Below are 21,973 nucleotides of genomic sequence, written 5' to 3'. Positions count from 1 at the left end.
GGATACCAGGGGAGGCAACACTGATGATTCCGAGTTTTGAACTGTGGTTTCCCACATAGGTTTGTTTGCCCCATTCCCATCAAAGAAAGGCCCCACCTGGCTGAGCTAACAGCTGGCATATGGGAGATGCTGGGTGGCTCTATCTCCTTGGGCAGCTTGTTCCCTTCCTGTTGCTTGACGTCCCAGGTATCAGTCCTGAGGCTGAGGTGCCCTTTGACTCAGGTGTCCTGAAACGTGTGTCCCCATGTAGTGATGGACACGGGGGCGCCAACCATGCCCAGAATCCAGTGCTTTATCCCTTCTTTCTCTTACCTGCCACCAGATGAGCCCAGCTTGGGCTTCTGGAAGTGAAAGAGCTCTTGTTACAACTGGGCACCTGAGGCCCAGAGCTCGGAAGTGACGTGCCTGCGTCCGTACAGCGTCAGCCAGAGGCTGTACGGATCTGAGTTGTCAGTAGTGGTTGCCTGTGTGCGAAGATTGATTGCATCTCCTTTTTGGTTTTCAGTTGTCCAGGGTGAATCTGAAATCACTGCCTGTCTCCTGCCTTTAGCCTAGGATGGAATAGCTGGAGGGCGACGGCAGTCACCAATGTTGCCTCGCTTTGCAGTTTTGTTTTGTAAAGGAGTGTCCCCCCTTTCACTCCCACTCCTCAAAAACTAGGGGACAATAAAGCAGTCATGGTTTTGAATGAAGCGTTTCTGCGCTGTTTTTCTGACTCCTGTCTCGTTACCCTGTCCTCTGCCGCCCCCAGACCCAGTCCCCGGCAGCTGCAGCACATCGGCCCTTGTGCTTTTGTGCTTTCATAGCCACGCAAACACGTGGTGAGCGCGTGCTCGGCACATGCCTTGATCACATATTTGTAGCTCGGGAGTCCGAGACGATCGTGACATTCTCATGTGGGGCTGGACGTGGCCACTCCCCCTTCCCAAGAGAGGGCACAATTGCTGTATTGTCTGTCGGCATTCTGGGTTGGTGGTGTGGGTCAGCGCCGGGGCTGTCGGTGCTCTGGGCGATGGAAATAACTGTCTTGCGGCTGTGTACCTTGATGCTGCTGTTTTATGAAGGGGGGTGGTTTCTGATCCCCTGTGAGGATCCCCTGGGTCGCCTGGCTCCGTTCGGCTGAGTGAAGCACCTGCTCGTGCCCCTTATGGCTCAGCTTGTTGGCCTGGTGCTCTCAACGGCAGAAGGCAGAGCAGGACAGGTGTGGCGGGGCAGACCCCCAGGAGCTGGAGGGGAGCCGGGCGAGGTGGGGCCAGGCCAGGAGTGGGGAGGCTGGTGCCGCTGAGGCTGCCCTGGATGGTGGAGCCCCCCCTCCAGGGCCTTGTGAGGGGCGCAGGCATCAGCCGGACACGTGCCCGACTGGGCGGCACGGGGCTGCTTCCACCCGAATCTGGGAAGGGGCCTCACCTCCCGGCTCCCCAGCTCCCTGGGTGCTGGACGCATCACTGATGGGCTTCCTCCGGGGAGGCCCTCGCCCCGTCTCCGGCTGTTGAACTCCTTTCTGCCCGCAAGGTCCCCTCCCCAGACCTTCACCTCCCTGCTTGGGGTCACAGCTCACTCCTGTCGCATAGCCTGCATCCTCCCCTGGCACTCGTTGTGCCTTGCGGTATACCTGTTTGGACACTTGGTTTGTGTGAACTTGGTTGGTACACCTGCCTTCGTCCCTCAGCCCCTGGTGCAGCCAGCCCGGGGAGTGCTGGACTTGGGTCGGGGCTCTCGTACCATGAGGAAATGACGAGAGGGACACAGCGCAGGGTGTGCACAGGATCTGCCTGTCCCTCAGGATGGAAGTCCCTCAGAGAAGGTGCCCTTTGTTCAGGAGCACAGCGTCACATGCACATTTGACTTCTCCCGGATGATCTTGCCCCTCGACCCCATCCTGCTCACCGTGCAGGCTGCCAGGACCTTGGCCCTCCTCCTTCTCAGGAGACACCGGCCTACACGGGTGCTGCCTCCCGGCAAGCCCTGAGGGCAGCCAGGTGCTTTCTCCTAAAGGCCGAACTTGGGAAACAAAGCCACGGGGAACACCCTGTGCCGAGATTTTCCTGGGATTGGGAGTGCGAGGGGCCGGCCACCTGCCCGCCTGCCCGCCCGACCAAGCAAGGAGCCTCTGATGAGTATTTGCAAGTTTCCGGGAGGTGCGCGGTATCAGACAGAGTGATTTTGTGCCAACCACAGATTCTGCTCGTGCTCTGCTGCCGTGGAACCCAGACAGCTTTGAGCCCAGGCCCTCCGTGGACTAGGAGGTGTAATGCTTCGAATTAGCGTTAACACAATTTTGATAGCTGTGGGAAACCCCACAAGCAAGAGAGGTTTCAATAGCTTCTGGCATCAGGAAAGTTGAGAACTGACTTAATGCAGCGAATGTGTTCTTTGGTTCAGCAAACATTGCCTGAGAGCTGTTCTTCGTGCCCGGTCCCGGGACTCCGGGGACCGTGGTTGGGCTCGTGCCCTCCCGAAGGCCGCCGTCAATGGGGGAGACGGACACACTGCCAGCTCATTTCATGCTCCTTTGGTTCGTACTCTGCAGTGTGGGCGAGGCCTTCCTGGAGGAGGAGACGCCTGAGCTGAGTCGAAAAGCTGAGAGTAGTTAGCTCAGCTGGAGGCTGAAGAGGCTGAGAGGGGAGCAGGGGGAAGCAGGGAGCAAGTTGTAGCCAGAGGGCCCAGTGTGAGCGAAGGTCTGGGCACGTGGGGCGGTGTGGGGTGTTTGGGGAACTATAAGCCGCTCTGTGTGTGTAAATTAATTTTTAAGAATAGGCAATATATGCGCTTGTTACAAACTCAGCTGTTACAAACTCTCCCCCCATCCCTGTCCCTCATATCTACCTCTACTCCTCTCTCTGGAAGAACTCCTGTTGCCTTTTTCTTTGTTCTCCCAGAGAGATTGCATTGATGTGCAAGCATATATATATATATATATATATATATATATGTATGAAATTTTGATTTTTAAAAATTTAGATATTTTTTTGCATAGTTCGTACCTTCAAAATTCAAAACGTACAAAATGGTATTCCTTGAAGAGTCTCCTCTCCCCTTAGTTCTCAGCAACCCACTTCCTCTCCCTGAAGACTCTTGATATTAAGTTTCTTTTGTATCCTTCTGTATTATTGTTACATTTATTTAGTTTTACCCAAATAGGAGCTTACTGTGTCCACTGTCTGTCTTTGGTTTTTCACTTAACGCTAGACTAGAAGATGGTTTCCTGTTGGCACCTATCAAGTCTTTTGAAAAGTTGCATTTTGTCCTTTGCATGGATGTTGGGACATTCGTTTATCCTGTCCTTACTGTTAGGCAGTTAAGTTGCTTTCTGTCCTATCTGTGCTGAAGGTGCATATTTTTTTTTGCACCCAAGGAGGCTTATCTGTAGGGCAGGTTAACTTGGCATCTGAGGGTCCTGAGATTCAAGAGGAGAGCCGCCAGGATGACAGTAGAATGGCACAGAGACATTTGCCCAGATTGTATTTTGCTTCCTCTCTCTAGAAGTTGCCTTGTTCCTCTTTGTGGAAGGCAAGTGACTTTTAAATTGGGTTCTGCTGAGAATTTGGGGGAGAAACTGTTTCATTCTGGTGCCGCCTCCCACTGACCCCTCTAAGACAGGGGACCCACTGTGGGCTCGTGAAACACCACTCACCCAGGGGTGTGGTCAGCATTGCTCAGAGGGACAGCTCCTTGGGCACCTGTGCCGGACTCGGACCCTCCTGCCACTCACAGCGGCCAGGCAAGGCCAGGCCAGGGGCCTGCAGAGCAGCTTTGCCAGCCCTGTCTGCTGGGGCCTGGTGGACGTGGATGCCACTTCCAGGCACTTGCCAGGCTTTGTGCTTCATGAACATCATGGCTCTAGCAAATGTTTTGTTGATTTATTAATAATTGATGTGAACAAGAATCTGCCCGGGAAGAACACCCACCACGGACTGGGAGGAGGAGATCCCAGCATGGCTTTGCACCCACCCCATCAAGGTTGCGATGCTCTTTTTTTTTTTTTTTTTTTTTTTTTGCGGCACGCGGGCCTCTCACTGCTGTGGCCTCTCCCGTTGCGGAGCACAGGCTCTGGACGCGCAGGCTCAGCGGCCATGGCTCACGGGCCCAGCCGCTCCGCGGCATGTGGGATCTTCCCGGACCGGGGCACGAACCCGTGTCCCCTGCATCGGCAGGCGGACTCTCAACCACTGCGCCACCAGGGAAGCCCTGCGGTGCTCATTTTTGAACCATAGAAGGCCCTGTTATGATATCGTGTTATTTGTCTTTTAAAATGTACTCTACCTCTTAGTGCATTTTATTTTACTTTTCATTTCACTCATGCATCAGTTAATAATTTTTACTTCCTTGGGCAGAGGGCCTGTGGCTTACATATGCTTTTGTGCACAACTCCTGTCCTATCAGGCTTTTCAAGGAGGACAGCCTGCTGTTAACTACTCACCTAGCACACCTGAAACTTGGTTTTGGTGTCCAAAGGCTGGCCCCTGACCAGTACCTGTTAAATGTCTTCCATTCTCATCTTGTCCCCTTATTCAGTCTGACAGCTTTTTTTTTTAAAGTTTATTATCATTATTGTTAACTCTGAGAACGTTGATAATTTATGCCCGCCTCCCCGGGATTTACTCCTGGTTGAGGAGGCTGGTGTTACCCGTTCCAGATGTAGCCTTCCTGCTTTCGCACGTTTGGTAATGCCTCCAGATGGGGCTCCTGACCAGGGTGAGGCCCCTTTCAGGCGAGGCGAAGGCCAGCTCGCTGGTGGGTTTGGGAAGTGCTCCGAGGCCTAGCTGTAGAGTTTTGCTGCTGACTTAGTGACGTGAGCTTCCTGAGGTCAAGACAAGCCTGCACCAAAACTCGGTTCCGATGGCTCCCCTAGAGGACAATGACGATAACACGACAGCTACAGCGGCCGCTGGCACATTGGGTAGTTTTTCAGGTACTTTGGGATATGTTGTGGACAGACAGTGGAGTGAACCTCTGTTTCTTCCGGGGCCTGGGCCATTTCTGATGACGATGATCTGCTCACCTCTGGAAGGTAACTCTCTGAGGGTGTTTTGAGTCTCACTTAGAGCTGTCAAGATTACCAACCCCCCCCCCCCCGCCCCAACCCCGCCCAGGCTCTGGAAGAGTTCAGCAGGGCTTGAATCTGGTTGGCCATATCGTTTCCTCTTGAACCCCCTCTAGGTCTTTGCTCTGAGCCCGGGAGGCCGGGGTTGTCATATCCACGATGCTTAGAGGAAGTGGAGATGGGTTTGCAAATGAGGCGCCCCTCCCTTCTCCTGCCTGCACACTCTGCCAGAAGGTAAAGCAGGAGCTCAAGACCCACACGCAGCTGCTCCCAAGCTCCTTCTGTTCGGTCCCTGAACAGTGCTAAGTAATTCAGAGCCGAATCTCTGGGCTTTGCTTTGAATTAGGACCTCAGGGCAGCCCTTCTTACAGGAGCCTCTTTCTCCTCCTAAAGAGTCAACCGTCTGGTGCTGTTGAGGTCCTTCTGCAGGCAGATGGCCGTTGTTACACATGGAATGGCTCCCTCGCCACCACGCTGCAGCTGATGTCAGAGTCATCTTAGTAGAGTTTGTCCCGCCCTTCGGAAGCCCCCTGGGAGGCACCAGAGAGATGGCCTTGGGAATTTGACTGAGAGGTGCCCCGGAGCTCAAGGGTACCTGTCGTTTTGACGGACCTGTCTGGCAGTCTCTCTGAAGAGTTTTGTTTTGGCAGATGACAGCGTTCTTGACTGTGCGGTGCAGCTGGCCGTGTGGGGGGCAGGGGAGAAGGCTGATTAATTTCTATACCAGACCCTGTAAAATTGGTCGGATCAGGAGGGTGATGTCCTGGTCTGCGAGATGAGGTCAGGGTGTGACCTCCGAGTGGGTGGCAGAGGGGAAACCTGGTTCTCGTGTCCCTCACAGTTCTTACAGAGCTCCTGGTCCCCTCCTGCGTCACCGCCCCTGTTTCAGTGTGATACTTGTGTCACCGTGTGAGGCCACCAGCCCCCAGGTCCCTGAGATGAAGAGAGGCTGCCTCCCAGCTGTGTCCCCGGTGCCAGCTGCTGGGAGGCTCCATTTGCTCTGCGCAGCGGCCTGGGGCTTCTGTGAGGGCAGTGCTGGTGTGTGGCCGGGCAGGAACGGGGACGCTCCCCCTGCCCGAGGGGCTCCTGGGGCCACACTGGCATGAAGCGTGCATGCAGCCTGGGTGAGGGTAGATCATCCCGCAGGAGGGAGAGAACATTGCTCTCTCTGGGCCCTAAAGTCCATAAACATTTTGCAAAGGAAGGGGCTGTTTTTGTAGCAGGAGGTAGGAGATGAAGGTGTGAAAACTGGTAAGTGACTAACTTCCTCGCCTTCCAAGAAACTCCTTAATTCTGAATGTTGTTAATGGCACTGAAAGACACCAAGGTGCCCTGGTGTGCTTAAGGACTGAGTTTGGAGAATGCACCTGTGCAAACATCCCCACTTGCGCCTGTAGGTATGTAAGAGAGGGGGGCAACCCCACCTCCCGGTTACCTGCCCCGAAGGAATATGAGGGCGGCTTCCCACTCTCCACTCGGCCATATGGAAGGCCACGGCTGAGGCTCATGATGGCAGCCAGTGAGAATTTGGCCTTTGCTGTTGTCCGGTCTCCTGGGACCTTGAACACTGGAGGTCAGGTCTGGGCAAGACCGGGAAGGCCAGCTGACACACGGCCACCAGAGCAGTGGCTGCAGGACGGGCATCATCAGCCCTTCCCACCCTCTCGCAGCTCACGCGGCACCTTCCATGACTGAGTCTCATGCTCCCTCGGGTTCCCATATGCATGTCACAGGTGAGGAAACTGAGGCTCAGAGAGGCAGTGTGACCTGGCTGAGCCACACAGCTGATGCAGGGCTGCACGTGGCTGCTCACTTGGCAGAAACAGAGCCCCTCTGACCCGGTCTTCCATTCGTCAGGTGAGGGATCTGAGGCCAGACAGGGGAAGTGACTTGGCAAACGGGCCAGAGCTGCTCGGTGGTAGAGGTAGGGCCAGAACCCATGTTTCCCAAGTCCTGCTGTCTTCACACAGGCCACGCTGCCTCTTGTTTGGGCTTCTCTATTTTTGTTCTTGTTTAATTTTTTTTTAACCCCTCATCTCTTTTGGTTTCAAATCATGGTTTGATTAAATTCACTGTACTTGTAAATAGGTCTGACTGAGGAAGAGGTCATGGTCGCCTTAGGCTAAGTGGCTTAACATTTCAGTAGATTATCTCTGGGGCCCTTGCTGTGTCTCACCGTCCCCAGTTCTCTCCCCTTCTCTCCCTCATCCTGGTCTGGAGGACAAGGCGGTGTCTAGTCTGTGCTCCCTCAGTAAGTACTGGTTCTCCTCCCCGCCACCCCTCATTTCCTTCCTTTTGAGTTTGCTCTGCAGATTCTAGTCCATAGGACACTCTTCTCTTGTAGGGTTTGGCAGGTTAAAAGGACTTGAATGGTAGCGAGCAGTTGCAGGACTGCCTATAGGAAACTTGCCTGTCAGTTATGTCTCATTGATGAATGAGCTCTTGACAGGTCATGCATGCAGTTGGCTTGAGTTTCAAGAAGCAGCACAGGCTGTCTCGTTCCCATGTTCACGTTTGTTTTGGCTCTGGGTCTCAACACTTTCATGTCCGTGAATAATGTCTTTCCTCCCCCTCCTCTCGAGATGTTATTTGCTTAAAAACACAGCAAATCCCTACAACACTGTGCGAGTGACTGTGTAAAGTCCCAGAGAACAGACTCCCAGTTCGGTTCAACATCTCGTTTACTGTTTTGTTTTGTTTCCCTTCCATTAAGACAGTCTCATAAGGGAGCCTGGGCCACTTTGTTCAGCCCAGGGCACAGGGTGGGTCCCTTTCCAGCCAGGTAATGGGACTGCCAGTCCTTTGCTGAGTGTGGGCCTTCGGTGACCTTTGATTACCTGAAGCTCTAGGCCAGGGAATGTATATTCACCCTGGTTACTGAAGAAAACACCTCCAAGGACACACCTTACTCCGGGGCGAGGAATCCAGGGTGGGGTAAGCATGCTGTCTCTAAGGACGGCAGCTGCTTTATTCTTGCAGCAAGAAAGTGTTGCCCAGCCCCCCTGAGAGTCTGATGCAGCCGCATGTCAGCTGTGTGGTTTAGCCAGGTTGCACTGCCTCTCTGAGCCCAGTTTCCTCACGTGTCACATGCAGACAGGAACCCGGGTGAACGTGAGACTCAATAATGGATTTGATTGTCCAGCAGCTACATCGCCCAGCGAGGTGCTCAGAGGGGTCGCAAGCATGTTCCGTTCCCCCGCCCGGCCGCTCATGCTGGAGCTGTGGAGACGTGGTCTCCGTTAGCCAGTTCGCACGTGCTGAGTCAGGCCTGCTCTCGGCTCGAACTGCGCTCACCGAAGGACTCACCGCAGTGCCCCTGGCCCCCCTTCAGGCGCCCCGCTCTACAGACCTTTCCTTCCTTAACTTCCCACTCGCGGGGGCAGACAAGGCTTACTTCTTACAGATCACAAAGCCCAGCAAGGTTCTGTCCCTCGCCCAGGGTGCCACAGCCCATCCAGGACTGAGCTGGAGGGGACGTGTGACTTCCGGGCCTCGAGTCCAGTGGTCGTCCCCAGGTGAACACACACCGATCGGGTTTCCACTGTGACAGGCTCTGTGCTGAGACCAGAGGAGGCCTGAGGCAGGCCACACCCAGACAACATGGGTGGAGGGCGGGCCCCCCGTGAACACCCTGGCAATGGGCTTGGGGAGAAGGACGGGGGTGGGGGGGAGCTCTGGGGGAGGGGCAGCAGAGCCCCAGGAGAGGGGGGCCGATGGACACAGATTCCAGCTGATGTAGTGAGGAGCCAGCACCGTCCCCCGGGCCTGGGGGCACCCTGGCTTTCCTGGGAGGCACTTCACCTCTGCACGGCACCCGGCACGGCCGCCCCTCCGTGTGGTTAGGGATGGGAATCAGTGCCTTTGTTTCGCCCCTACCCTCGCTCCCTGCCTCAGTGGAACCCCTAGTGCCAGTTCATCATTAAGTCCAGGAGGTTGAGGTGTGGCCTGGGGCACCACAGGAGGAGCTTATAGGGAAGGGGTGTCTTGCAAACCCAGCATCTGTGCTTCAGCTTTTGGTCAGTTTGAGAAACCAAATACTTATGGGATAATTAGGACACAGTTTATGGATCCTGGAGTAGACGTCTTGGTGGTTCAGACAAAGATTTTGGAATTTAGCAGATGTGGCTTGAGTCCTGTTTCACCCTTTACAACTGGGTGACCTTGGGCCTGGACCTCAGCTTGTCCCTCTGTAAGACGGAATAACAATAGTGCCCACTCGTAGGGCTCCTCTGAGGGTACAGTAAGCCTGGGGCCTGGCACTGCTGCTGCGGCTGTTCTTATTTTATTCACGCTTTGATCAAAGGTAGACTCCGTGTCACCTGTTATTTCCACAGATACAGACCAGGAAGATACTAGGAAAATGGTGAACAAAAATGTATTTTTCTCTGGCTATTGCCTCTATTGTGGAGTTTCCTTCAATCAGTAACGTTTGGTATCAAACATGTCCTTGGTGTTCAAGTATTGACTTAAGAGGTTTCGTCTGTCTCTCTTTTTCTGTCGGTGGATTGCAGGTGGTGAAGGCATAGCTGTCTTTGATCAGTTATTTTTCAGGAGGACCTGAAGACTTGGGAACCTGGGCCGAGGGAATTCGTTTAAATGTTCCACTGCTGTCTGGGAAACACATTCTCCGGGCACGTTCTCTTATTGAAACTCCAGACTCTCTTTCCAATGTCAACTCGGTCTGGGAAAGCACGGGCTGTTGATAAAGTTCCTAGGCAGCTTTTAACTTTTATCCTTTAAACTCAGATGCCTTAGCAGCAAGCAGAAGGCATCCCCGGGCAGATTTAATTCCCTACTCTTGGCAGATGTGGACCTTGACTGCGACCAGAGGATTCCTCTGCCCGCTCCACCCTTCCATGGGTTTGTCATAGGATCTGGCAGGAGGCAGCATGACCCTCTGAAAGATGCCCTTCCCCAAAGGTTCATAAATTTGCTTCTAGATCCTGCTCACAGATTGCTTTTGTCACACCAACAGCTGAAGTTACGAAAGTTTAAAAGTGCATGCAGCCTTCCCAAAGACCTTGTAGAATTGCTGTTTTTCTCCCATTTCCTTTGCTTAATGGGAGGGGGAAATGGAAGCTCTGAAAGGAATGACTTGCTTGGGCCATCAGGAAAATCACTGTCAGCGGCCAAGGTTATGTTTAGGTTTTGCTCTGAGTCCTGTGTTGGGGTGCTGAGATATTCTTCTGCTATAAAGCGAACTTGTACAAGTAGTAAACACAGGATAAGGATATTAAAAGAAGGAAACGTTTAATTGGGCGAGTTCCAGCGTGGTCAGTTTCTTTTCTTGAAAGGGTGGCTCTTCAAAATGCATGACAGAAACGTTTGGTAAACTCCTGTAATCTTCTGAAGAGTTATATAGACTCTTAGAGTTTGCAAAACTTTTTTGCATATATAAAGGCATTTAGCGTGCACCGGGCAGGGTTCCCATTTGCCAGAAGCCGAGAGTCTCGACCACAGTGATATCAGACAGCTGGGTTCGAGGGTTGCAGATGCCTGAAGGCACATTGAAGACTGCAGAACAAAAGCAAGAGAGTTTCATGTTAGGAAGGACCCGTGTGAGAAAGTAAAGTTGTCCACTGTCCCTGCGGTGTCCTGAGGAGACAGACCTGGATTCAGATCTCACCCTCACCCCTGCTAGCTGCAGGATCTTGGGCAAATGCTTGATTTATTTTCCTGGAGCCTTGGTCTTCTCATCTGGAAAATGGGAATACTGTTAATAGCAACGCCTCTTCACAGGAGTTCGAGAGATGAAATGAGAAGAGCCCAGCCCATAGTTGGTCCTCAGGGAGGCGGGGGCTGGGAGTGCAGCTGGGAGGGGGCGGAGGTGGCTCTGGGGCCAGGGTGCCACGGGGCTGGGTTGAAGCCTCTCACTAACCGCGGGCAGTGTCACTTGGTGCCCGCTGACCATCCGCGTGTACCCTGGGGAGTGGGCACCGGTGTCTGGGGCCTTCTCTGTGCTGCGCTCTTTTATACACATTTTCTTACCTGACTCTCCCAGCAGCCCCCAGAGCAAAGGTGTTCTCACTTTCATTTTAAAGATGAGGAAGCTGAAGTTAAGGGGCTTGGGAGGTGAGGGGGAGGCTGCCCAGTCCCTGAGCACGCCTCCTTGCCTCAGGCTGCATCCCATCCCGTACAGGCAGTGGCTGCCACGTGGCCTTCTTTAAAAAGAATTTTATATGTATATGCAGTACAGTTCACTCTTTGGTGTTTAGTTCTGTGAGTTTTGGCAAATGCATAGACGGAGTGGGCTTTTTAAATTTAAAATTTTGACGTAAGAAGAAAATTTTTTTCTGTTTAACTTTGTATCTCTATGAGATGATGGATGTTCACTAAACTTATTGAGATCATCGTTTCATGATGTATGTAAGTCAGATCATGATGCAGCACACCTGAAACTGATACAAGGCTGTATATCCATTATATCTCAAAAAAACTGGAAGAAAAACATTTTTTAACTTTTGAGGTCGTTGTAAATCCACATGTAGTTGTAAGAAATCATAGAAATCCTGTGTACTGTTTACTCAGTTTTCTCCAGCAGTAACATGTTGCAAAACTATAGTACAAATCACAAGCAGGAAATTGACACCCATGCGATACAGTCGAGATACAGAACATTTCCATCACAAGGATCCCTGCCGGTGTCTTTTCATAACCACACCCAGCTCCCTCACCCCCATCCCAAGCGCCCGTTCAAACGCCCAGCAACTACGAATCTAGTCTTCATTTCTGTAATTTTGTCATTTCAAGAATGTTATGTAAATGGAGTCATGCAGTAATTAACCTTTGGGGACTGGGATTTTTCACTCAGCATAATTCCCTGGAGATTCGTCCAGGTAGCTATCAATAGTTCGTCCCTTTTTAGTGCTGAGGAGTGTTCCATGGGATGCTGTTCCACAATTTGTTTAGCTAGTCACCTGTTGAAGGACATTTGGGTTGTTTTCTGGTTTTGGCTGTTACGAATAAAGCTGTTATGAACAATCATGTGCAGGGTTTTGTGTGAACATAAGCTTGCATTTCTCCGGGATAAATGCCAAGGAGTGCATTTGCCGGGTTGCGTGGTAGTTGCTCGATGGGGCTTTGAAGGATGCATCTGGTATGGAGAGGCAGGTAGGGGTGGGGACTTTGCTGCAGGTGGACACCAGTGGGAAGCACAGCCCGGGAGCTCACCCCTGATATCCTGGGTGAGTTGCTTCATCTGTCTGTACACTGTTAACTACTTATATCTGTCGTGTATTGATATATAAAGCACCTGGTACACAGTAGGTGCTCAGTAGATAGAAGCTGTTCTTTTTTTTTTTTTTTGCTGTACGCGGGCCTCTCACTGTTGTGGCCTCTCCCGTTGCGGAGCACAGGCTCCGGACGCGCAGGCCCAGCAGCCGTGGCCCACGGGCCCAGCTGCTCCGCGGCATGTGGGATCCTCCCGGACCGGGGTACGAACCCGCGTCCCCTGCATCGGCAGGCAGACTCTCAACCACTGCGCCACCAGGGAAGCCCAGAAGCTGTTCTTAACATGGGTTAAGAGAAGACCCGCCAGGCCAGAGCAGGATCTGTGTCCCAGAGGTGACCTCAGGAAGCCTTTCCCTTGCCCCCTGTGGGCCCTGGGGCACCTCCTTTTTACCTTGGGCAGAGCTGTTCACCCAGTTGTCCCTCAAAGGCCGAGTTCCTGGCTTCTCCCTGAGAAGTAACTGACCCTGTTCTCAGACTGGGCTCCGAGTCTCTGGATGGGCACTGGCATTCCCCAGTGAGCTTGGCCAGGCCCATGCCATGGATCAAAGGAATCCCAGGGAATTCCAGATTGTGCCAGGCTCTGATGGTCTGGATTTGCCTCACAGGGTCTGAGAATGTGCCCGGATCGTTTCAGATGTTGCTACGATTTAGCCGGATTCCAGGAACGTGTGGAGCTCTTGCCGTAGTCAAGGCACCGAGCTAGGTGCTGCAAAGGGTTCAAAAAAAAATCATTCAGCAGATCAACCCAGCCAACTCCAGCTCGTTGGGGAGCATCCTACGGCCGCATGATAAAGTCTGGCATTCGGAGCCTTTGGTCTGGGGTGACTCTGTCTTTCCGGCCCCTTGTCCTGCTGCTGCCCCCTCTCCACGTGCCCTGTGTGCCTGCCAGCAGTGTGCTCACTGCCCCCACCCCCCGCCCACGCCGTGTACAGGCCAGGCTGCCATCCTACGCTCACGCTTCCCTCTTCCCAGGTGCCTCTTCCCTTCATGTTGAAATCTTGCCTATTTTCTTTTTAATCAGAAAGGCGTTGCATGCACCGGATGAAATACTCAAATAGCACGCGTCCGTGTGTAAGGCTATACACTCAGTGCCTTCTCCCACTCCAGGGCCACGTGGTTATGGGACCATGCTGTACTCCTCTTGCTGTGTTCATTTACAGTGTTATCTTAGAGAGTGCTTCATATCTGTACCATTAAAATTGCCTCATTAACACTGCAGTGAAGGTGACATGGTATTTGTTTACATAGCTACTCTGTGATTTCTGTTACCAGTCACCTGCTGATGGCCGTCTGGGTCGTCCCCACTCCTGGGCTCTCCCAGGCAGTGCTGTATGTCATTGGTCCCTGTGCAGAGGGGTCTGTTTATGACTCAGCCCCAGGGCCCCCCTCCTCCATCTGCCTTCCGTAGCTGTGGTACCTGTGTTCACAGTACTGTCTTTCCACGACTCCTGAAGACAGGGCTCGTGCAGGACCTTCCTCCTCCTTCCGGTGCCTGCCATGTTTACTGACCGCCCAGTTTCCAGGAGCATGTGGTGCTCTGGAATTCACCAGTCATGCTGCCTCTGTGCGACCTGGCCTTCGGTAGGGGCTCCAGTGGGAACAGAGCTGCGAGAGCTGGGACACCTGCACCGCTTCCTCCATCCAGCTTCGTGCTTGGTACACAGCGGCTGCATCGGATGGGCCAGCGTGTTTCCATGGCGATAAGACTTCTACAGCATCGTTCTTACTGGCCGCCTACTGTTGCACCAGAGGCATGGGCCATAATACAGCCAGTCCCCCCGCCCCAACCTTTTTTTAAAAAATGTATTTATTTATTTATATGTTTGGCTACGTTGGGTCTTCGTTGCTGCACGCGGGCTTTCTCTAGTTGTTGCATGCGGGGGCCACTCTTCGTTGTGGTGTGCGGGCTTCTCACTGCAGTGGCTTCTTGTTGCGGAGCACAGACTCTAGGCGCGCGGGCTTCAGTAGTTGTGGCTTGCAGGCTCTAGAGTGCAGGCTCAGTTTTAGCACACGGGCTTAGTTGCTCCGTGGCATGTGGGATCTTCCTGGACCAGGGCTCAAACCCTTGTCCCCTGCATTGGCAGGCGGAATCGTAACCACTGTGTCACCCAGGAAGCCCAGCTAGTCTCCTCTTGATGGAATTTAGCTTTGAAAAGTTTTGATGGAATTTCCCTTTTAAAAAAAATTTGAGAGGACAGATGCTCGGGTGTCCATTGCTGAGAAAAGATCGGGACTCACAGGCTCCCCCATGAAACTAGTGGCAGTAGCTACTTGTTTATTGAGCAGTTCTTCAAATGAGCTAGGGCTTCTCACCGAGCAAGGTGAGCTCTCTTTTCTTATAATACAGTCATCTTCTGAGGCAGGCACTGTTGTCCCTATTGTATGGAAAGGGAAACCAAGGCTTAGAGAGTAAGTAACTTGGCAAAGGTCACTCAGACGATACGTTTCAAGAGCTGGGATTCCAGCTCAGGTGTGCTTGGCTCAGGACCTGAGCTTGTAACCACCGAACGCTCCTGCCTTGTTAGGGAAGAAGGGAATGGGGAGGGCGGGTCACCCCTGGGCCTGGGGTAATGGCTGGCGGCCCCAGAACTGAATCGAGGTTGCACCTAGAGAGAAGACGGCCTCCATCAGGCCTCATCCCCGTCTCTGATCGGCACAGAGGGCCCTCTTGAAGGGAGAGTCCACAGCACCAGTCCGGGCACTCTCCTGCTCACGTGGCCTGCCCTGCTCCCAAGCCAAGCGTCCAGGGGGCTGGCGGGCATTCCTGGCTTGGCTTTCTGGCCAGACTCGGAGGAGTGATCTGAAATTCTTTGCTGGGGCAGATCATACTTGGTCAGAATGTTTCACTTCTAGATTGATGTGGCTTTGAAACTCAGCATCAGGTCTCCCAGTGTGACCTGGGAGCTTGGAGACTCCACCGGCCCTCCCTCCTGAACAGTCAGTCCTTTGAAAATGTATTGATTTCCCTCCTTCCCTTCCCTGCTTTTGCACTTTGGATGAACCTTGTTTTCGAAGAACAGTAGAAGGTAATTTTCCTGTGCTCGCCAGCTGGCCCGTAATTGAGCAATTTCAATAACACCCACTGTAAAGTCTAATCGAAGTAAACAGGAAAATATGATTTACAATCTGGATGGCAAGTAAATACCAGGGTGCAATTAATTTTTACACAGAGCAGCAGATTCTAAAACATTTTCCTGCACTGACCAGTTTGGTTTTAATTAAAGATTAGGAGCTGCTTTTTGTTTCTTTATTTTTTACTATCGTTATGGTTACTTTTTACTTTTTGATGGAACCTGGTGATCTTCAGGTTCCTTGGATCTCTGTGACTTCCTCTGAAGGTGTAACCACAGAGGGGTGGGATGGAAATAGGATCAGAGAAATTGATTTGTAAGGAGCGATTTTCCCACCCTGGACTGAAGGCTGCACTCTTTGGGCTTTTGCTTGGTGAGAGATGAGGGTGGGTCGGGGAGATGCTCCGGGCTGTGTAGCACGATGATGAGAGAGGGTCCCATCACTGCTGGGAGCACAGAGGGGTGTGCGCAGGCTGTGAGTTGGTTTTGCTCATTCTGAGGAAGGGGACGGAGGCGCCCCGTGTTGCAAATGTGTCATTTTGGAATCGTGGTGCTTCCAAGGATGGGAAGTATGTGCCTTTAAATGGACCCTCCCAGTTCTTCCAGTGGCTTCCTTCAGACCTGGGCAGAGAACAGGAGCCACCTTGCTGGCTGCCTGAGGGCCAAGCCCTTGGGCTTTGACTGCAGGGTTGGCCCCGTGTCTAACCTCAGCTGACCTCGGGCTGTCTGGAGGGCTAGCTCAGCGTAGGAGGTCACACGGCTTGAGCGCACTCTGGGGACAGCTGTCTGTGAGCAGCCCAGACCCCGAGATCTGTCTTAAAGGTGCCGCGAAGCTGAGCTGGGATTCACTGTTGTGCCCACCAGGTGTTAGCTTTAGGGACACCCTAAGGCTGGCCTGTGGGTGGGTGAGGACTCCGGGAAGGCCATTCCGGCCTTCGTGCCCCCCACCAGGATACCTCTCCTGCAGCGGAGAGGCGGTTCTATTCCCCAGCAGGGTCCCAGCGTGCAGGGGAGGGCGCGGCTCTCTCGGGGCCCCGGTCTGCCCCAGTGCTGAATCCCTTTGCGTTTCTTTTATCTTTCCAGGGAGTTGACCACACTTGGCCATTTCCTGGAAGAGCCCCACCCCGAGCGTGAGCAGCTGATGGGGAGCCGTTTCTGCTGACATCATCATCTGGGGGGTGCCCAGGAGGTCGCCTCTGCCCAAGTCTGCCCACCGAAGATGGCTCGTGCCCACCCTGGGCTGGCGCCCAGTGCCTGAGGTCCTTACCATGGTGATGATCCTAAGTCAAAGCCTCGACAAGCAGGGAGCTGACCCCGTAGCGTGCAGGACCTTCATCCCTGAGCTGGTAAGGACCCGGTGGCCTGGCTTCTCTGGTGACCCTTTTGAGGCCCGATATCCAGGTGGGGCTGTGGACTGAGCAAGAGGGCTTAGCAGTTGTGCCCAGAGGGCCCGCAAGCAGAGCTCTGGGAGCCGTGGCAGGCGGGGCAGTGGAGCAGTCGCCCGGAGCCCGGCTTCGCCCTCACAAGAAGGAAGGAGCCAGCCTAGATTTGAGTCCTCTGGCGAGCGGTGGGGGGCAGGCCAGCACCCTGGTAAATAATACCAAGTGTGCTTCTGCCGCCCCTGCCGGGCTGAGACCCACATTCCTTCTGGTCTCCACCCGGTCAGGGAGGTAGTTTCCAGAAGGCGGGGTGGTACCGAGGTAAGGCCGGGGCCTCCAAAGGGCGGTCAGCGCAAGTGAGAGCTGCCGCCTCAGGAATGTCCAGAGTGGGGGACGGTGGAGAAAGAAGGCGCGGCCTGGCGGCCAAGGTGGTGGGCCTGGTGGCGGCTGCCCTCCGCAAGGGTAGTCCTCGGACCAGTGGCCCGGTGAGCCTGGCCAGAGAGGCAGACGGCCGGCCTCCTTAGGCCGCAAACAAAACGGCCTCCTCACCCTCCTTCCATAGCCCCAATTCCTCAGAAGTGGGTGGGCTGCTCCCCTGCAGAGGGAGCTGAAAGCAGTCCCACTCGGGCATAAACACTCTTGTGGGGGGTTTTGCACCTGGGTACGTCCCAGGGACTCTGCTGCTTCTGTGGCCAGGGATGGGGGCCCCGTCCGGGGTCACGTCACCGAGCGCCCCTCCCGGCGCCCTTCACAGCCCCTCGTGAGACCCCACGCTACCACCTAGTGGGCTTTCTCCCCAAGTCTGACCCCACCACCCAGGTCGAGAGCAGGCGGGTGGGTCTTAGGTCCTCGTAAGAGCTTGTGAAAGCCACCAAGACCTGTGTCCACCCCACAGGCCTTCACGGAGCGCCTTGGGCTGAAGGGATTCCGTAGGACAAGTAGGGTGTCTGCCCATTGCTCCTTCCTTTGCAGTTTGTGCTGAGTATGTATCTGTCCGTAGATTCCCTCTCATCGTCCCCACTGCTGCTGCTCCGGTCCTTCCTGCGTACTCTCTCATCTGGACTCTTCTGGGAACTAGCCCCCGCTTCTGGCTCCTTTAGCCTGTTTGCATGACCCAGCAGCCAGAGGGAATGCGAGTCAGACCGTCCCACCTCTGCCCAGAGCCTTCCAAGGCTTCCCGTCTCAGGCTGAGCAAACACCAGACTCCTATTGGGATGTATGAGGTCCGGTGTAATCTGGCCCCCGTGACCACTGTGCTCTCTCTCCGCTGCTTTCCGCCACTGACTCTGTTCAAGCCACGCCGGCCTCCCCGCTCTACATGGCTCAGGGCTTGTGCACTTCTTCCCTGGCCTGGAACGCTCCCCTTTAGCAGGACTCTCTCCCTCCCTCCTTTTCTTTGGCAACTTGGCCTAACATCTAATTCCACGACCTCCCCTACCTCCTTACCCCCATGCACTGTCTGTCCCCTTCTCCCTGTCCTTTTCTTTCCAAGGTGCTTCACCACTTTCTAACATTTTGATCTTGTTCACTGAGTGCCTTCTGCCCCAGAGTGTGAGCTTCACAAGGCGAAGGACCTTTGTCACTCTCGCTCCTTGCCGAATACCCAGTGCCTGACCCCGGGACCTAGTGCGTGGCAGGTGCTCAGGGGACATTTTGGAGTGAGTGAATGCGGGTTCCCGTAGCCCAGCTTCTCAGCTCGTCATCGTTCAGTCCCTTCTCTGCTGCTCAAGTTCACGGCGGAGGGGGTGCAGGTATGAGTTGCTCTGTTTTCTGTGGTTGGTGGGTGTTTTCCCGCTGAAATTAAAGCACTCGTGTAGAGTAGCTCTGACCAAAAAGCAACGGCTCTCGGGGTGAGGGCCTCCTGGAGGGCCCAAGGGAGGCCCCCTCTGGCTCCAGCTGTGCTGTTTGCCTCAGTTGCTGCTGCTGAACTTGGTTCCATCCGGGGGTGGGCCTGCCTGGGCTTGGTCGTGGAGCTGGGTTCAGTGCCTGTGGGCCCGTGGTCAGCTGAGCCGGTCTTCAAAGAGACAGGGCCTGAGCCCTCGCCAGGAGGAGCGCGGCCTCCCAGCCCCAACCGGGGAAGGAAAACTCATCTTCTCAGGAAAAAAAAGAAGGAGAGAAAGCCAAGGGAAGCAAATGGCCATTGAAGGGGGCTCGGTGGCTTCACAGGTCGGGGTCTGGCCTTTCATCCCACACCCCTCCCCTTCTTGGAAAGTCATCGCCTTCTGTGTTCCTTCTCTTCTTCCCTCCCCTGGACTCCCGGATGGGCAGGCCAGCTGTGGGCAGCAGCCACCTTTGGAGAGCGGCCTTCTCCTGGGTCAGCTGGTGGGTGCATCACAGGTTGTCAGCACGTTACAGGTCTGGCCTGGTTCTGCTCTCACGGTGCAGGTGGAAGCACAGTGAAGGCAAGCAGTAGGATGGGAGCGTAGTCTGTGTGGGGCCTGCAGAGTTGCCATCACCCCTGCCTCTCCTGGAGCCTCTCCCAACCTGCTGAGGGGTGGGGACTCGTCCATCTCTACCTGCTATGCAGGCAGGAAACACAGAGCCCAGGGGACGGAGTGCCCAGGTCACACAGCTGGCAGGCAGGGTGCCAGGACGCAGGCTTCAAGTCCAGGCCCTGTTCACCCACCAAGGCCCTCACGCCCGCCCCTGCCCAGCTCCTGAGGCTGTGGTCCTGGAATCCGCTAGGCCTTGGGGAGAGGCACGGCTGTAAACAACCAAAGAAAGACCCTAAATAAGACCAGCCTAGTGATGACATCCACAGAATGTAAGATAAACTGATTAGAATTTGCTCTGAGCAGCCAGCAAGGTTGAGAGGAAGATGGGGGTTTTGCTTCAGCTTCCTAAACGGGTAACATCATCCTCATGTAAATACCATCAAGATAATCACAGGAAAGATGGAAAAGCTTTTCTCTTTTGTTTTCTAATCAGACTAAGAAGATAACAGAAGTTGGGGGTTCAGATTAAAAAAGAAATCATGAATCACCACAGGCCGCTTTGGAATTAGGGAAGTGAGAGGCCCCGCAGTGAGGACAGAGCCCAAAACTGCAGGTGAAGGTCCCCTGGGGGCCTGGGAACACTGGGAGAGGCGAGGCTTGGCCCCCCTGGGCCCTGGCCGCCCCTCCCCGCCTGCTGAAGGTCCCCCGTCATGGTTCTCTCCTCCTTTCCCTAACAGCTAAATGCTGGTGACGACGTGACTGCCCCTACTCCCGAGAGAGGTGGGCAGACGGAAAGGGGACTGACAAGCACTCGGTATCGCCTTCCCCCGGGGGGGACGCGGGTGGGGTGGGGGAGTGCAGTGACTCGGTTCCCCTTTCCCCCACTCCGCGCCGCCGCCTTCCTTTCCCCTGTGAGCAGCTCTTCCTCTGAGTGTGCTAACATTAGCTGCTGCCGCTGGAAGGCCGCCCGGACAGCTGACCTCGGGGCTGCGTTCCCCCAGCTCTGTCCCGCCCGCCCACGCCCCGGCCAAGGGCCTGTTCTCCCTCCTCCCCGGCCGGGCCCAGCCTCCTCGCCCCTGCGAGCCTCCCAGCCTCTCTCAAGTCTGGAGACCAGCGGGAGCTGGGGTGCCCCGCTCCCGGGAGGCCGGGGGGTGGAGGCCGGAGCGAGGCTCCAGGCCGCCTCACGTTGCTCAGCCTCAAGGTATTTCCGGCCACAGCAGACACCCGTTTTGGGAGCAGGTCCTTCCTTCCCTGCTTGTCAGATTAGGACGCCGAGGCTAAGTGACTTGCCCGGCAGAAGAGTTCAGTGACTACGTCCGGCCTGGCACCCAGCTGCCTGGGCACCCAGGGTCTTCATCCTCCCGCTCCCCCGGAGTCGGCATTGGGCCCGATGGCCCCAGCCGGGGTCCCTGGCCGGCATGCAGAAGCGCACAGAGCCCGAGGCAGTTCGCTGCCTCTCCCCCCCCACCGACCCCGCATCCCCGCCGAGCAGGGGCACCAGGGCCCGCCCTGCCGTGGCCAACCCTGCAGCCTGGGGAGCCGGGCTGCCTGCCCTGTCTCCATCGGCACCTTCGAGGGCCTCCACCTAAGGGCGCCTCTCCCTCCTCAGCTTCTCTTCCTTCTCGGGCCTGGCTCCGCCTCCTGCGTCCTCCTGCCAAGGTCTCACCCTGTTTCCTTCCAGGGGCTGAGGTGCCCCACTTGTTCCCCTCAAGTGCGTGAGCGTGGGGCTGTTCTGCGTGGCCCTGTGGTTCTCTGTAGCACTGCATCAGGAGAAGGAAAAGTGACGTGATTGCTTTAGTCAGTAGTCTACAGAAGAAAGTTATGAAGAAGCATGATTATGGCCAGAGATGAGCTCGGCTGTTTTCTGTCTGAGCTAGTTCCTCATTAAATAATGACCTGAATTGTGTCTTTATTTAAGTCAGGGTTTCTTGCGTTACTTAGTCAGACAGATGGCCCCTGGAGCCTCAATTTGATTTCCAGCTTTTGCCTTTCCTATGGAAGATCTGATTCCAAAACGTTCTCTGGTGATCCAAGGAGTCTCCCAGACACCAAGCTCTGCCCTGGGGGAGGCTCAGGAACCGAGGCTTTGGAGTAGGAGAAATACCCCGGGGAGCCATGCTTATTGTTCTGCTGCACTGCAGACCCCAGCCAGGGCTTGGGCGTGCACTTGTGTGCGAATGCTGAGTGTCTTGTGAAACCTCAGATGGTGAGAGTTTCCCCTGAGGCCTGTTGGCCTCACCACATCGTCCACGTAGTTATTGGCTCATCCTGCCCACTGAGAGTGTGGAGGGCTCAAAGGGTCAGGGAGGCTGCTGGCTGCAGAATGGCACGAACCAGTGGGAATAGAGCAGCCCTGGACAACTTGGTGCCCAGTGGGAACCTCGCTGTTGGGCCCAGGGAAACTGGCCAGCAGTCAGAGTGTGCCTGGGGCCTGACACCCTGGGAAGCTGTTGACTACGTGATGTTCTGGCCTGCTCACAGCCAGCCCAGCTCATGGACGGGACTCAGAAAGCAAGATGGGGGCCTGATCCCATCTTTTTTTTTTTTTTTTTTTTTTCTTTATCCCAACAGGAGGCAGAAAGCCCCAGGGGGAAGTAGTTAGCTCATGACTATTTCAGGCCTTATGTTTGACCTTAAAATTGCTGCTGTCCTATCCGTCAGCATTTCTCCATAATTATTTTGATGGAATTTGTCTACACACACAGACCAGTGTGAATTGAGCGTCATGAAGAGAATGAAGGAAAAGAAAGAGGAAAAAGCTGCCTTTCAGGTGGGGTGGGAGGGTGGGGGGAACTACACTGCACTTTACATAGT

The 21,973-nt window shown here is 54.6% G+C and overlaps 1 protein-coding gene across 4 annotated transcripts in view; it reads left to right on the top strand.

Moving 5' to 3' along the window:
• FAM53B (family with sequence similarity 53 member B) overlaps positions 1-21,973 on the top strand; it is a 148,684-nt gene that overhangs the window by 55,736 nt on the left and 70,975 nt on the right. For all 4 annotated transcript variants that reach the window (XM_082633795.1, XM_082633794.1, XM_082633796.1 and 1 more), the window contains one exon: positions 16,429-16,691. In XM_082633795.1, the coding sequence (XP_082489921.1) occupies positions 16,614-16,691 (78 nt within the window). In that variant the 5' untranslated portion in view covers positions 16,429-16,613. The remainder of the gene's footprint in view (positions 1-16,428; positions 16,692-21,973) is intronic.

The sequence above is a fragment of the Mesoplodon mirus genome (genome assembly GCF_964341445.2).
Source record: "Mesoplodon mirus genome assembly, chromosome: 2".
Classification (NCBI taxonomy): domain Eukaryota; kingdom Metazoa; phylum Chordata; class Mammalia; order Artiodactyla; family Ziphiidae; genus Mesoplodon; species Mesoplodon mirus.
This window is presented reverse-complemented; position numbering and strand designations above follow the sequence as displayed.